The sequence below is a fragment of the Mixophyes fleayi genome, chromosome 7, assembly GCF_038048845.1.
Source record: "Mixophyes fleayi isolate aMixFle1 chromosome 7, aMixFle1.hap1, whole genome shotgun sequence".
NCBI lineage: Eukaryota > Metazoa > Chordata > Amphibia > Anura > Limnodynastidae > Mixophyes > Mixophyes fleayi.
In genome coordinates, this window is record NC_134408.1 from 44,591,603 (window position 1) to 44,607,208 (window position 15,606).

Genomic DNA, 15,606 nt, shown 5'->3' on the forward strand with positions numbered 1-15,606 from the left:
CAGTCATTTTCTAGATGATGTTTTCTGTAATCCTAAAGAATTTGGAGCAGCCTCAGTCAGGAGCCCAGCGCTCTCTATGGAGGATGGAATTGCTAATCAGAGGCAGATTGCTGCAAAAATGGAACATTAATACTTTTATTTGTTTGGTGGCAGTTGGAGGCTCAATGTACTCAAGAGGTCTAAACCCCTTAGAAAATGTACAAAATGTGTACATTTCTATCACTTAAAGGACAACTTAGAACACCAAGTTCTTATATAACAGAGCTTTTAAATGTTTCCAATATATAAGTGGTGATATTTGCTTATGTGATATGTGATTTTGGGTAAGAAGTTGTTTCTATGTATACCAGACACTGCAGGTAAGGTACAAAGCAAGCCCAACTCATTGTTTGACGAGGACGGTGGCATAACCTACCAATGAAGGCTGCTTTTCTTGCTAGTGAAAATCAAAAAGGCAAACATGGAAAATGTAAATATATTTTACATGCAAAATTATATAAAAGCATTATCAATATGATAATATACAATCTAAAATAAAGGAAACAGAAGTAAATATAACAAATCTATATCCTTACTGAATGAAGACTGGCACACATTGAAATGACATAATGGCAAAATATTTGAATATATAATATACATAGAGCCCCGTGCAGGGCAGGGTGGGTAAATATGGGGGAAATACTGAAGATACTGTCCCACTATTTCCTCCATATTTATTAAAGAAAGTAAAATAGTGGTTGATTTGTATGATCATGTTTTTAATAAATCAGAATTGAGTACTTTACAAAATGTGTTATCTGCCTTTCCTGGTGATGATCTTGATGTCAGAATTCTTACTTATAAAACCACTGGGCTAGTGTTTCCTTGGGTCTACCTTCTACAACACTTCTACAAGTCTCCTATGTGGTATCATAATATGCACGTTTAGGCCACACCCTCAGATTGCTGCCATTTTCCAAAACAGTGCATTGCTACTATACAGGCAACACAACATTTTCACTCAATTGCTTTGCACATCTAAATACAGTCAATGTTTCTGTAGATGCCAAAAATAGGAGACCACGGTGCCTGAACTACCATGACATCTTGCTTCTCCCTCGGTTGGGCAACAGTGAGTTCCAAAAGGGAAATGCTGCTTATCCTTTCAACATCTGGGTACAGTAAGGTCTGACCACCATTAGATCTCTAACAAAATAATTACTAAAAAACCACTAACCAACAGGTCCTTTTAAATTTGAATTTATGAATCCCTGTAACCTATCTTACTAACACAACATTACATACACAAAGCTTTGCCCGTCCTATCTGCCACAGAGTGGAACAATCAACTTGACTTCAAAGCACACAAATCCTATCAAAAGCAATCTCTTATCTATATATGGTTATTTGCACTCCTCACTTTAGCTGCAACAGGAAAACTGGAAACTCTCAATGACTATTACAGTTCCCCTTTCTCGCATAATAAATTACAACCATATCGGCAAAATGTATAGGAAAATGCATTAAAGGATATTTTACAAAAGCTAATTACCCCCCTCTAAAAGTCATTTAACTAGACTATAACCCTTGCCTCAGTGCCAGAAATGCACATGTACAGATGCATCTCTTTATCACTCTCTGTGGGATTATCCAACAATAGAAATATTTTGCATCCAAGTCAAGACCTATGCAGTTGCGCATCTTTAAACTTTGTACCCCTCTCACCAGAATGGGCCTTTCTATGGATTCTCAACACAGAAGCAAAATTCACAAAAGGTGGCAGAAAGCAGCAAAAAAAAATATTCTCCAGAACTGCATCAGAGCCCACCATTAATCACCCTGTGCATAGAAAAACTCTGTTTTATTTCTAAGATGGAATGGCTGAAAACAACTTTTCACAGAGAGACTGGAGTCCAAATTGTTTGGGAAATGTGGGAGAGCTGCATCAAAACACTTCCTATCTCTGTTAAATTACAAATAAAAACTTGTTTCCAGACAAGCAGATTACTTCTTGAAGATCTTCCAAATTACTGGGGCTATATAAATAAATAGATGATGATGAAATTAGGCATAGTATAGTGCTCAACATGCTCAGCAAACATTTTTTTTTTATAATATAGTATATTCCATTATTAACTCTCCACCTGCCACTAATCCCTTGTAGTACCTGTCCTAATTTCTTCCCTAAACTGCTACTACCTAGGCAATATCTTTTATCTATAGCAAGCCTGGCCAACCCCAGCAAGCTCATCCAGCCAATAGTTTGCAGGGTATGCTGGAACTTGTAGTTTCACAACACCTGGAGAGTCACAGGTTGGCAAGGCCTGATCTAAAAGATCTCAAGAGATGGCACACTGGAAAAGCCAAATGTGTTATAAGCCTTGTACACTATTTATAGCATTATATTGGGTTATAACTACTAAATTGTAATGAAATGATTTATATTAATATGTTCTTAGACAACTACATATTGTCAATGTATATATTAAGCTATCCCCCAAATACCCTTTTTCACAACTGTACCCCTTTGTTACTATTCATTTAATAAAAGCAATTATAGTAACTATAAAGGAAGTTAATTGTATTACATGCACATGGGCCCCATTCATTAAGGAAAGTTAAGCAAAAAATTGAGTATGTTTTCTTACTCAAGTTTTCTGGACAAAACCATGTTGCAATACAATGGGTGCAAATTAGTTTATTATTTTGCACATAAGGAAAATACTGGCTGTTTTTTCATGTAACACACAAATACTTGATAGCTTTTTTTGTAGACTATAATTTAAAGTTGATCTGGGACATGCCCTACCCCAACTATAAATCTGCCACACATTTTACATTTACCTCCCCCTCCAATGCAACATGGTTTTGCCTTGCTTACCTACTTTTGCTTAACTTTCCTTAATGAATCAGGCCCTATGACCTTAACTTTTTGAGTATGTGTTTTGGTGGCTTGCGATTTATAGTTACTATGAATTTATTGTCTCTTATATTTTTAGGCATTACCTTTTATAGTAAAAATGCCCAGTTTCACAGTACTTTATATCGCAAACTGTTACTTAAAATTTGTTTTACATCAAGCATTATTTCATCCATCCCTTTTAATACATATTAAATGTATCTGAGATGAACAACAATAATAAAAGAAACAGCAGAATGAGATGATGATATTGTGTTTTAAGTAAAATGCTTCTACTCCCAATTTTGACCACTCAGATAGCAATATTGTTTAAAACTCAGCACTTTAAGAATGATGGGAGTATAGATTGTTTTACCTTTGTGTTTTACTTATTCCACAGTACCCAAACAGGTCAATGATATCATCCAAAAACACTGTCATACCCTGACAAAAGTAACTAAGTTGACAGCTCTTATAGAGCATCCACGTTTTTTGCTACAAACATGAAAGGGAAAGATCTTAGTCTATTCTGACTTTAACTTGAAGGCTTGTAGAAAAAGAAGGCTTTGTATTTTGGCTGAATTCTAAACCCAGTGGTTGTTTTATATCTGCAGAGGGAGACACATATTAAAATTTGTGACCCTCAATTGGGACATAAAAAGTATACACACCCTAACTGAAATTGCAGGTGATGTAAAGCCTGAAAGCAAGATAAATTATATCAGACCCTTCCCCCTTTAATATGACACTGCAACCCTACAAAATTCTAGTGAAAACAAATATACAAATTTTAGGAAAAATAAGTGAAAATAAAAAACCTATCATATAACCTAATTTATACTACAGTATTTATGTATTTTAAATCATATTTTGATACATTTGTGTTAGTGTTTTAATATATTTATGTTATGAATGAAAGTATGGATTTTATTTACATTCCACAGGAATTTGAGTCTCTGTTTTGCATTGTGTTAATTCACTTATGCTCTAGGTCTCCAGAGCATGAATGTCCTAGAATTATAGGATACAAGTACTATTGAAAGGATTCCAACATTGGAATGACATATTAATCCTCTGGTGAGTGCCCTACTTCTTCATTTGAGATGGGTACTTTTGGTAGCAATTAGAAATAACTAAAAATGAAATAAAATATGTTTATAAATGCTGGGTTTGTATTCAGACAGAAAGTAGAGGAGGATGTTTTAATATGTCAATAAATGTATGATGACAGAAAATTGAAGATAATTTTTAGTATTCCAAAGAAAAGAATGATATTCAGTTAATCATAGTCAGATAAAAATGCAGCACACAATGTAATTGTGTGGTTTAAAAAATGCTGTTGATGGCAATATATATATAACACATAATTACAGTAGCAAAGTAAAATGTGGTTTGTTTCATATTGTAAAATATAGGTGCAACTTATAAACAAATAAATGGTTTTTTTTATTTGCTTATAATTTAATTGGGACAAAATGTTTTTCTTCTTTTTTTGTGTGTACAAAAATACAATTAGAAATGGGTATCCAAAATCATGTAAGCTATTAAATTTATAGTGATCAACAAATGCAGATAAATGATCTATCTATTCAGTGATATAGAGTACAAAATATATGTTTGCAGTATGAAACAATGCTACAAAGACTAGGCTTTTTCGTTTCCAGGCTGCTACAAATATTATACCCAAGTAGTTGCAGGATGCTCTAATGACCTACTCGTGACAATGTCAGCTGCAGGAAAATCCAAGAGAACCGTTGTTTCTTCTATCGCCAAGCTGAATCCTCAAGGCCTTAGGGGTATCAAGCTGCGAGTTTCCGACGGGTTTGAAGAGTGGAGATGTTGCCTATAGCAACCAATCAGATTCTAGTTATCATTTATTTAGTACATTTTACAAAATGACAGCTAGAATCTGATTGGTTGCTATAGGCGACATCTCCACTTTTCAAACCCGCCAGAAACTCGCAGCTTGATACATTTACTCATTAGCGTCCGTCTCACATATCACTGCTGTCAGTTTCTTACAGCTGCTGTATTCTCAGGCAAACATTTTTATTTTCTTGTACTCCAGAAACAGTGGAGCAGATGTTTTACAAACAACCTACACTGTAGGAAGATTCTAAGGGGGGTATTCAATTGTTAGCGAGATCTCTAAAATACTCGTGCTCTAAAAATATTACCGTTAATACGGTAATTACTCGCTGGATTTCAGCTCGCACTGCTGAGCTGCGAGCTGAAATCCAGCGAGTAAATTACCGTATTAACGGTATTTACACGCAATATTATCGTATTAACGGTAATATTTTTAGCGCGCAAGTATTTTAGTGATCTCGCTAACAATTGAATACCCCCCTAACATTGCAGAATTCTTTATACATTGACCATTCCATCACCAAGAAGCCACAGTGCATCCAATCATATAATCTAATAATGTAAAGTATGATTTGGAGACTGAACTCCTTCGACTTTTCCAGCCAGGTATCTCAGTGAGTCCAGCACACATATGGGTATAGTATTTGAAAAAAATCCTACATTTTGCATCATTATTAGATAATATTAAATGGATAATCATTTACCTCCAATTATTGAACATTATAGGCTTAATTTGTGCTGGAATAACATAGTAACACAGTCCCAGCACTAATTTTGGCTCCATTATCTTTAACGTTTAAAGATACATTTTAATGTCATTGCAACATATGTCATATAATATTTGAACTCCACTTCTTTTTTTATCTACACGTTAAGCTCAGTCGATAACACACTGATGTTACATTGTCCTTTTTCTTATTTTATAGGACATCTATTTAGTACAGAGTACAGAGCAAATTGAATAATATTCTCATCTACTTCCTGACACAATATAATATATATCTTCTATGATTATCCCTATTTAGAGTTTATGGCAAATGGTAATAATTACCTGGAACATCTACTAAGCTCTGTAGTTCTTGTTTCAGGCTCATAATTTCTTTGCACAGCTGAATGTCATCAATCCTGCAAGAGCAAAAAGAAAGAAGATCCTGATATTAGGACAAATTAACTGTGACATTCAATTGACTGTAAACAAAATCCAAACCTATGAGACAACAAATCACATTCATGATCTTGGTGCACTATAAAGTACTCGGTATATATTTTAATATCTACTGGATTTACTTGTGCTGCTCCAATAGCATCCACAAACCACACAAGGGGGTAAATGTATCAATATGCGGGTTCTTCAACACCCGCGTGTTCAGCCTCTTCCGCGATTAAATTTCAAGTGGCGCTGCATTGTAAAGGGAAGTTAACCCTTTACAATGCAGCGCCGCTTGAAATTTGATCGCGGAAGAGGCTGAACACGCGGGTGTTGAAGAACCCGCATATTGATACATTTACCCCAAGGTCTGCTGGGACACTACATCTACCACTTTTAGGGATGCACACATTTAAATGGATCAGTTAAGTGTTCTGGAATTTTACAGGATGCTGGAAAAATTATAGCAATTGATGTGCACATTTTTTTACTATCCCGGCGTGATTCACCTAAAAATGTGCACATCACACAGGGCTGCCCACTGTCACGTTAGGCCTCCTACTCTGTTTTTTTTTCCATTTACCTCTTAAACAACTGCTTATTTCAGCAGATATTACCCTTTATTTGTAAAGCACCGTCATATTACACAGCTCTGTATATTGGGAAATCATGACACAATTTACATACAATAATATAAACCAGGAAGCAAATATCTTCCTACAATGTAGGTGTGGTAAACACTTGACATATAAAGTAAAAAAAAAGTGAAAGTAAAGTAGAAGCATAGCAAACAGCAAAATTAAAGCAGTCATTGGCGACTGTCATTGTGCAGCTTCAGATGTGGTACAGTTGGAATGAGGAGAGACAGTGGATTGGTGGAGACATGATACTGAAAGTTGTGCCCACAGCTGCCGCCGCCACCACCAGTAAGAAGGTGAAGGTGCTTGGCCATCCATGATCCGATCATCAGAGCAGCCACGAATGATAGTATAGTGATAGTCCTCTGCAGATTGGGGCGCTGGGGGATCTTTGGGCCCCTAAATGCTGTGTCTTATTGTGTCAATGTCATGCTGGGGGTTAGTGAGCTGCAGTTTAGCTTAGTAAATGAGCTCCTTTAAGTACAAGAACTAGATGTCTACAGATCTGTGTGGCACTTTTTATTATGTTCACTGGTTGGCTTAATTTTGATTTTAATTTTCCAGCCTGTTATAAAAATACAAAGGAGGCACTGAACAGACATATAGTAGAAAGTGAGCAACCATATATATATATAATAAATGATACCCTTAGTTATAAGGAACATTTTGCTTGATCTCTGACCTCAGTTGAGAATAACGCTCTGTTGCCTACCCTATAATAAAGTGGCTTTTAATCAGCGTCATGCTGTCATTACCAATATCCAAGCCTCACCTAGGGCTAGATTTACTAAGCTGCGGGTTTGAAAAAGTGGGGATGTTGCCTATAGCAACCAATCAGATTCTAGCTGTCATTTTGTAGCAGGTACTAAATAAATGAAAGCTAGAATCTGATTGGTTGCTATAGGCAACACCCCCTCTTTTTCAAACCCGCAGCTTAGTAAATCTAGCCCCTAGAGTTTAACAGATCACTATTCTACATAGCAGATCACCACACTTCAACTGATATCTTACCTACTCAGTCTCCTATATGATGTATATCCAGTGTAGTCTTCTCCACTGTCTTACTGGTTCCTATGTTCCATGCGCTTTTCTCACCTGGTACTGAAAATGCACTCTATTTAAAGGCTTAATTACACTTAATTTCAGTATGTATGTTCTGTATAATATATGGATATATGTTAGTAACCTTACTAAGCAGAAAGAGACATAAATATAGGTATTTTCATTATTTTAAGAATACTTCTTTAATTTATTAACTGTGCAGCTGACACCCTAATGCAAAAAGGACAGAGAGGTGCATCCTGGAGACCTGGATAGTTTTTAAGCACAAGGATTCCCAAATGCATGATAAACCAGCACAGTAGCATTGCTTTATGGGAGATTGCATGTATTATAGCTACATATTAACCTGAATGTTTTAGATTTTTCTGTAACACAGTGAAAGGTATAAAATACAGGCCAATATCAGATAAATATGTGTGCATTTTCCCTTGTGACTAAAAAACATTGGTATAATTTTTCTTTTCTTGTACAGATGTGGGATCCAGAAATCCATTATTCATAAAGTCTTGAAAATTTAAAAGAAGAAAAACTAATTGCTGCTGCTCTTATGATGTCCCACAATTATGATCACCAAGGGCTAGATTTACGTGCGGGTTTGAAAAAGTGGATATGTTGCCTATAGCAACCAATCAGATTCTAGTACATTCTACAAAATGACAGCTAGAATCTGATTGGTTGCTATAGGCAACATCTCCACTCTTTCAAACCCGCAGTTTAGTACATATACCTCCAAGGGTCTCCATCTACAGTCACTGTGAGGAGTTCTACTATACAAGGAAGTAACAAGGAGAATAACATGAACTCTGTGGGGAATGGAAGATATAATCTTTAAATGTAGTTTTGTATATTTTAGTCATGATGATTGAAATAATGGAAAATCCCATTTATTCTGAAAACTCTAAGTCCTAATAATTGCAGATAGATCCCACACATGTACACATAAATATATCCTTTTTGAGTATATCTGATTTATATGATTGAAGTGGTGTTATTACAATTTGTTGATGGCACATGCACTTTGGACATTTAATTTACAATTTTGTATTAAGTTAATTGAAAATATTGACACTGGATATGCAGCACAAAATGTTTTTTAAACTTGTGCGTCTAGATGGTTCACCCAACACATATCAAGGTGTGCACTTATTCTCTGTTCCCAACAGACACCTCTGCAAACTAGAAGTGTTCCTGTTGAATCATGGACACTGTTTTTTCACATACTTTAAGTAAAGGATAAAGTGTACTTAGAGGACTTTATACATTTTCTATAATTGGGCACCAAGTTTCATATTCTTAAGTACACCCCATATTTTACGCTCGATTTGGTGAATGAGATGGCCACAACATATGGATGGCATCAGTGTCATGCGCATCGAACCTTTGCTCTACCACACATGCCAAGGCATAGTCATCCTGGAAGACACTATTAGAACATAAATGCTGCACGATTGGGAGAAGATGATCACTCAGAACCATTAAGTAACATATTAGCATTGACCTTGTCTTCTAAGAGAATAATTGCACCAAACCATGCCAAGAAAATGCAAAGCAACGTTATGGAACCACAGGAACCCTATAGTGTTGCAAAGATGTCGTCAGAGCTGTAGAGCTCTATAGTTTGGCACCACACATAAACACATTTTTTTGAGAATATGGTGAAGGATGATTCATCTGACTATCGCCTTCCTCCACTGCTCAGTGGTCCATTTCCTGTGCTCATTGCACCACTGAGCTTCCAAACATGCATTGCCAGGTATGATGAGCAATTTATTCACTGCAACCTGACTATGATATCCTGTTCTGTACAGTTCAGAACTTTTTTCGATACTGCTCTCACCACAAGTTGAAGTTTGTAGTTTGTTGATCTGCAATTGCTCACCTTGGATTTTGAATTAATGCACAGTTATCACAATCCTGGAGTATGAGCTCTTGCCCACTTCTACCCTTTGCTGGGGATATTTTTCCCTCATTTCATACTGACATGACCTTAGAAGTTATTGTGCTGTCTTAACGGTATATTTACTAAACTGCAGGTTTGAAAAAGTGAAGATGTTGCTTACAGCAACCAATTAGATTCTAGTTATCATTTATTTAGTACATTCTACAAAATGACAACTAGAATCTGATTGGTTCCTATAGGCAACATCTCCACTTTTTCAAACACGCAGTTTAGTAAATATACCATTTGGTCATTGAAGCATAAGCTCCTGCCAAAAGCACCGCAACAATAACACCCTTTTAGCATACTTGCCAACTTTTAAGATCCGGGGGAGAAGACATGTGACAAGGGGTAGGAGGGTAGGAGGGGGCGTGGTGACATCGTTGCATCACCATAGCCCCGCCCCCACTATGAAATGCTGAAATTCATGGCATTGGATAGCGGGGGCGGGGCTTAATGACACAATTAAGCTGTGCCCCCTCCATTCAATGTCGTGAATTTCGGCGAATGCGGAAGCAGTCTCCTCTTGCAGCCTGTCATAGGCAAACAGGGCAATCCGGGACTTTTATAGATAATGTACTGGGATGTTATTTTCTTGATGTACTCAAAGTCACACCAGTTCAGTAGACCCTGCATTCAATAGACTTTGTTTCCCTCATTTACCAAGGTGTTTTCATTTTTTTGCCCACAACCTGTATTAGCCTTCAATGATGTTCTGTCTAAGAATCCCTCTCTTAGTAACACATCATTTCCTCTCACATGACAGGGCTGATAGTACTTCATTCCTTAGCATTACGGCTAGATTAGATCAATTCATTAAGCACATTTGTAATCATCTACTTGCATTACTTGGTTGTCATTACTATACAGACTGCTTCTATTTAATTTTCAACTTTCCCTTTTTTTTGGGAAAAACATTATTCTCTGTTGTGTTTACAAACACATTACCCTATTTGTACACAACATATTAATGTATTAAAACATGTTTTTATTACATTATTAGGTTGTGTACAAATAGGATAAAGCCCCTTCTGCACTGAGTACTAACAGTTACCCCTAACACTTGAGTATCCTTCACGTCCATCAAGGTGCATAATCACAATGGTACGCCTAGCACAAGTCATAGTCTTGAGTTGCTTTTTGAGTTGTTCGCATTGCAAGATGCCAAACCATATGCATACACCTCTAAATGTATGGAAGTAAACTGTTCCTATGTATACTAGAGTTTCATCACATCTTTTCTGCAGCATGATTATTTTATAATCTACTTAATTCAGCTGCAATACAGAAATAGTAACTGAACTTTTCTTCTTCCTGGCTGACGCCACAAGAAGTATAGGTCATGATCCCGGAATGGTTAAACTTTCCTTCTGATCACTGATAGAAATATGAGTGGGGTAGGGAGACAAAGGTAAGATACTGTCTTATGAAACAAGGTGACAGTACTGTATTAGTAAAAACTAATTATGATGGTAGCAACATGTCAAATGGTCAAAAGAGGGACAATTACTATTGGTTATAAAAAGATAAACAGCTTCCCTGCAGTTTTCAAAGGCGCACATACGTCAGAAGGCTTTCTGATACAACTGTATAAGCTACAGCCTAATGTACAAAACTACAGGTAACACCACTAAAACACATAATATAAAACGGTGAAAGACATTGTGTACTTAGGACATTTGGGAGTCAGACTAGCTAATGTGTTCAATTAAAAAAAAATCATTAGACATTTTATTATTTTTCTTGCTTTGAATGGTAGTTGATATTACTTAGATTGTACATATAATCCAGGTGCTCTGGTTTCTTCCCACACTCCAAAAACATACTAGTAGGTTAATTGTCTGCTATCACAACTCTCTCTCTCTCCCTCCCTCTCCCTCTCCCTCTCTCCCTCTCCCTCTCCCTCCCCCCTTGGTGCCAGACATGGATGTGGCTAACCCAGTTAGTCCTTCCCATGCAGAGCCACAGGGAGCTTATGACTCGCCTACAGGCATTTCCATTTCTGGAGTGATTAAACATACTTTCTTAAATATATATTTCTAACACTGATTTATGCTTTACAGACTTACTACATCTCACATTTCACAATAGTTTATTATGTTGCCAGTGTGGAACATTCAATTTGGCCTGATATTCTGTATGTCCACTTTACAATCATATGTTCTAAGATATTATTGGGTTATTTTATTTAGGCTTAACTAACTTCCTACAATAGAATATATAACCAAGAGCTCTGAAGCATTAATGTGAGCAAAGAATAATCACCCTTTTATAAAAGCTTCATTTTGAGTGTTTAGAATCGGTAAGTAACACTGAAGTGGAACAAACTGTATCCTAATTATTATAGAAAGTTCTCAGCTGTAAAGACATAAGTATAAATTAAACAATGTTTACATTTATCTATATATTAATTTAGCTGCTGTATTATGGCTATGTACTAGCCAAATAATAAGTGGTTTTTCAACTTAACTCCCATTTAACCTGCTAATTTAACCTTATATTTTAAATCTGCATATGACTGTGTGTGTTATTATTAATGAATTGTGGTTATGAAATGAACTGTTTTGTTTTGTATTGATTGCTATAAATACATTTCTATTTTCACTTTTTAATTGAGTCAGTCTATGTTTTATTGTAGTTATTTGATTTTGTTATAAATTATTTGTGGTATTTATTGTATTTAGAGAGTCATAAGTGTATACACTTGTATTTCTGCTAATTAAGTAATTATCATATATACTTTAACAAGGTATGCTTAAGGTTATATTGTACTCCAAGGGGTATATTTACTAAACTGTGGGTTTGAAAAAATGGAGATGTTGCTTATAGCATCCAATCAGATTCTAGTTATCATTTTGTAAAATGTACTAAATAAATGACAGCTAGAATCTGATTGGTTGCTATAGGCAACATCTCCACTTTTTTAAACCCGCAGTTTAGTAAATCTAGCCCCAAATGTTATACAGCATTCTGATCCTGTTTCACTGTTTATTTCTGAAGGATTTTTCTGGTTGAAATTTATTTTAGTTGTTCTGTAAAAATTCAAGTTGTTTAAAAATATGACACCGCTATCCTATGTCGCAAGCACTATAACCTTCATAGCATTATCCACAACTCATCACATCATTTTGTCTTTTTTTATTTAATCACACTCCAACTTTGCACCAAAAACCCAATATTCGACTAAATACTTCAATTTCTCTTCCTTCGGCACCCCTTCTGCATCATCCAAACCAGCACCTTCTTTCTAACTGTTATAGATTTCCAATGTGAAAAACCATGGAGAGAGTTGTAGTACTTAAAAACAGAATGCCTTTATTATAAACAAGGATCACACATGTATAACTAGGTGCAGTCAATGGTACAATAGCTAGCATAGAGTCCATAGAAACAGCAGGTAGCAAATGCAGAGTTCAATGGGATTGATAATACAGATAACAGCTGAATGAAGTAGATGTTGTGCAGCTCTGCACAATCACAGGAGATAACAGGATACCGGGATTGTTAGGTTTAGCAGATGAAGTAGGATACCAGGATTAGCAGGGAAGCTGAAGATGCTGGATATCATGCATGACAGGTTAACTGCAGGTACAGGATCAGAAAGGAGAAAAGTCAGGCAAGCCAGGGTCAGAAGTCAGAAGATCCCCAACAATAACAGGGAGAAGACAGGAGCAAAGTCAAACAAAGCTGGGGTCTGGGTTACAAGCAAAGGTGCAAAACAGTGGACCAACCAGGAGTCAAATAATCAGGACCAGATCACAGGAGGTACTCTGAAAAACCAGCAGCAGTAACAAATTAACTGGCACCAGTCTGTTGAAAAAAGTAGCCTTAAAAGCCCAGACACAGGTGATCAAATGAAGGTGGCTTAACCCCTTGCAGGCAAGGAGAATCTGTCCAGGTAAAACAGCAGCATCTCTGGTAGTACAGAGGTTCTACAGGCCTACTTCAAAATAAAGACAGAGTCCTAACCCTAGTTCCATAAACAGCACATATATAATTTTTTTAACAACTTTTGAGTAAAGTCCTTCACTTTTATATTGTCTTTCCTAAACACATACAGATTCCTTACATCCCACAAATATTCAGTCATACATACCATCATTAGCCATAATATTCTTGTTTTTATCCCTCCACAAGACAAACAGTACTACTTTTCAAGACATAATTCACTCCTGTTAGGTCCTTACATAACCAGTCTAAAGACTTTCATACCCAACATAAACACTTACATACCTTCTATGTAAACTCACATTTCAAATCAAATGCCCAATCACTATTATTAAACTTTATTTATATAACACCAGTATGTATCCTCATTCACTCCACAACTGACTCTAGGAAATTCTAACTTTAATTTCTTTCATACTTCTCTCTACAACATACTCATCCATTCAACTACTCTCTGCCTATTTGTTATTCCTTACTTTCCAATTTTCTTCTTAGCATTCCAATATTGCTAACAATTCCTATCATACAACACTTTCATAAAAAAAAATTGTCCTTAAAATCCACCGTTTGTACATTTTCAGATTATGTTTTCTAATAAAAGTTTCTATTACTCTATGCCACTAAAACTCATTAGTTCTCTCAAATCTCTTTTACACCATTTCAACCTACACACAGGGCTGCCATAAGAAACTATGGGGTCCAGTACTAATTAATCTGGCAGCCCCCCCACCTCCCTCTTCGCTGTATATCCCCACTCCCTCTTCGCCGTACATGAACCCCCCCTCTTCACCGTACATGACCCCCTCCCTCTTCGCCGTACATGTTCCACTCCCCTCAACACAGTACACGCCTTCCCCTCCCTTATCAGAGTACATGCTTCTCCCTCCCTGATAACAGTACATGCTTCTCCCTCCCTGATAACAGTACATGCTTCCCCCCCTCCCAGATAACAGTACATGCTTACCCCCTCCCTGATAACAGTACATGCTTCCCCCCTCCCTGATAACAGTACATGCTTCCCCCCTCCCAGATAACAGTACATGCTTCCCCCCTTACAGATAACAGTACATGCTCCCCCTCCTCCCTGATAACAGTACATGCTCTGGGATGCTATCTTTTTGCTTTTAAAATTAAATGTAAGAAGTGATATTTCAACGAATTGCCCTAGATGGTTATATTATTCAATCTCTCCACACAGCAAATGATCATCTACCTGACCTTAGGTGCAGTCTCTTCCAAGATGAAAGGTTTGATTACCTTGCCTCTGTGATGTGGCAGCTCCCAGACACTGATAAACTAGGAGAGGGCCGGGCAGTGATGATGTCACCGCGCCACATCCTCCCAGCCTATCAGTGTTTGGGAGCCGCCACGATGCCGGACAGAAGACAGGCGGCTGGGCTAGGGGCCCCAGGCAGACCAAGGGGCCAGGACAGACGGAGGGGTCTGTTCGGATCCCTCACAGCCATACCGGCCACACCACTCTGATAGCGGCCCTGTCTACACAACATCCAACCAGCCATAAATGTTACTATATACGCTGCTTTACTCTGCTTTCCAATAATCCACAACTGAATGCAGTTCAAAAATATTTATACTATATCATCAAGCTACTCATATACTTCTTTTACTTTTTGATTTAGCACAATTACTTTTTTATACTTTCTTACAGCCATAAGAACACTGTTCCAACATACTTACCACTTTCTTACCTCCACAAACTATTTTAATTAATCATTTGGCATCATTTGACATCCCGCTGAAGTTGTTCATCCATCAAACTTTTTTTCACAAGCAAGCTAATGATTTACTTATATCATTTAGTGATATAGGTCATCCTGCGCACTTCTGGAATCCGCCTACTTTGAAGTTAACAGAAATTTCCTTTTAATACCTAGAGTTCAAATAAGATCACAAATGACAGGACTTTGTCATTTACTAACAAATATAACAGCTATGCATATAGGATTAGAAATATAATCAACAAATAAGTTATTAAAAATGAAAGAAGTTAAGCCCATTGTGCCTGATAGAGCTTCAATAGTTTTGTGAAAATCCAGTATTCTTAAGCATACACGTGCCCCCAGTTTCTTTAAATATATTACTAAAAAGGGTATATCTAGTGAAA

General features: G+C 36.7%; 1 protein-coding gene across 1 annotated transcript in view; it reads right to left on the bottom strand.

Moving 5' to 3' along the window:
- BMERB1 (bMERB domain containing 1) overlaps positions 1 to 15,606 on the bottom strand; it is a 162,387-nt gene that overhangs the window by 16,955 nt on the left and 129,826 nt on the right. The window contains exon 3 of the mRNA XM_075179772.1: positions 5,799 to 5,872. Within this exon, the coding sequence (XP_075035873.1) occupies positions 5,799 to 5,872 (74 nt within the window). The remainder of the gene's footprint in view (positions 1 to 5,798; positions 5,873 to 15,606) is intronic.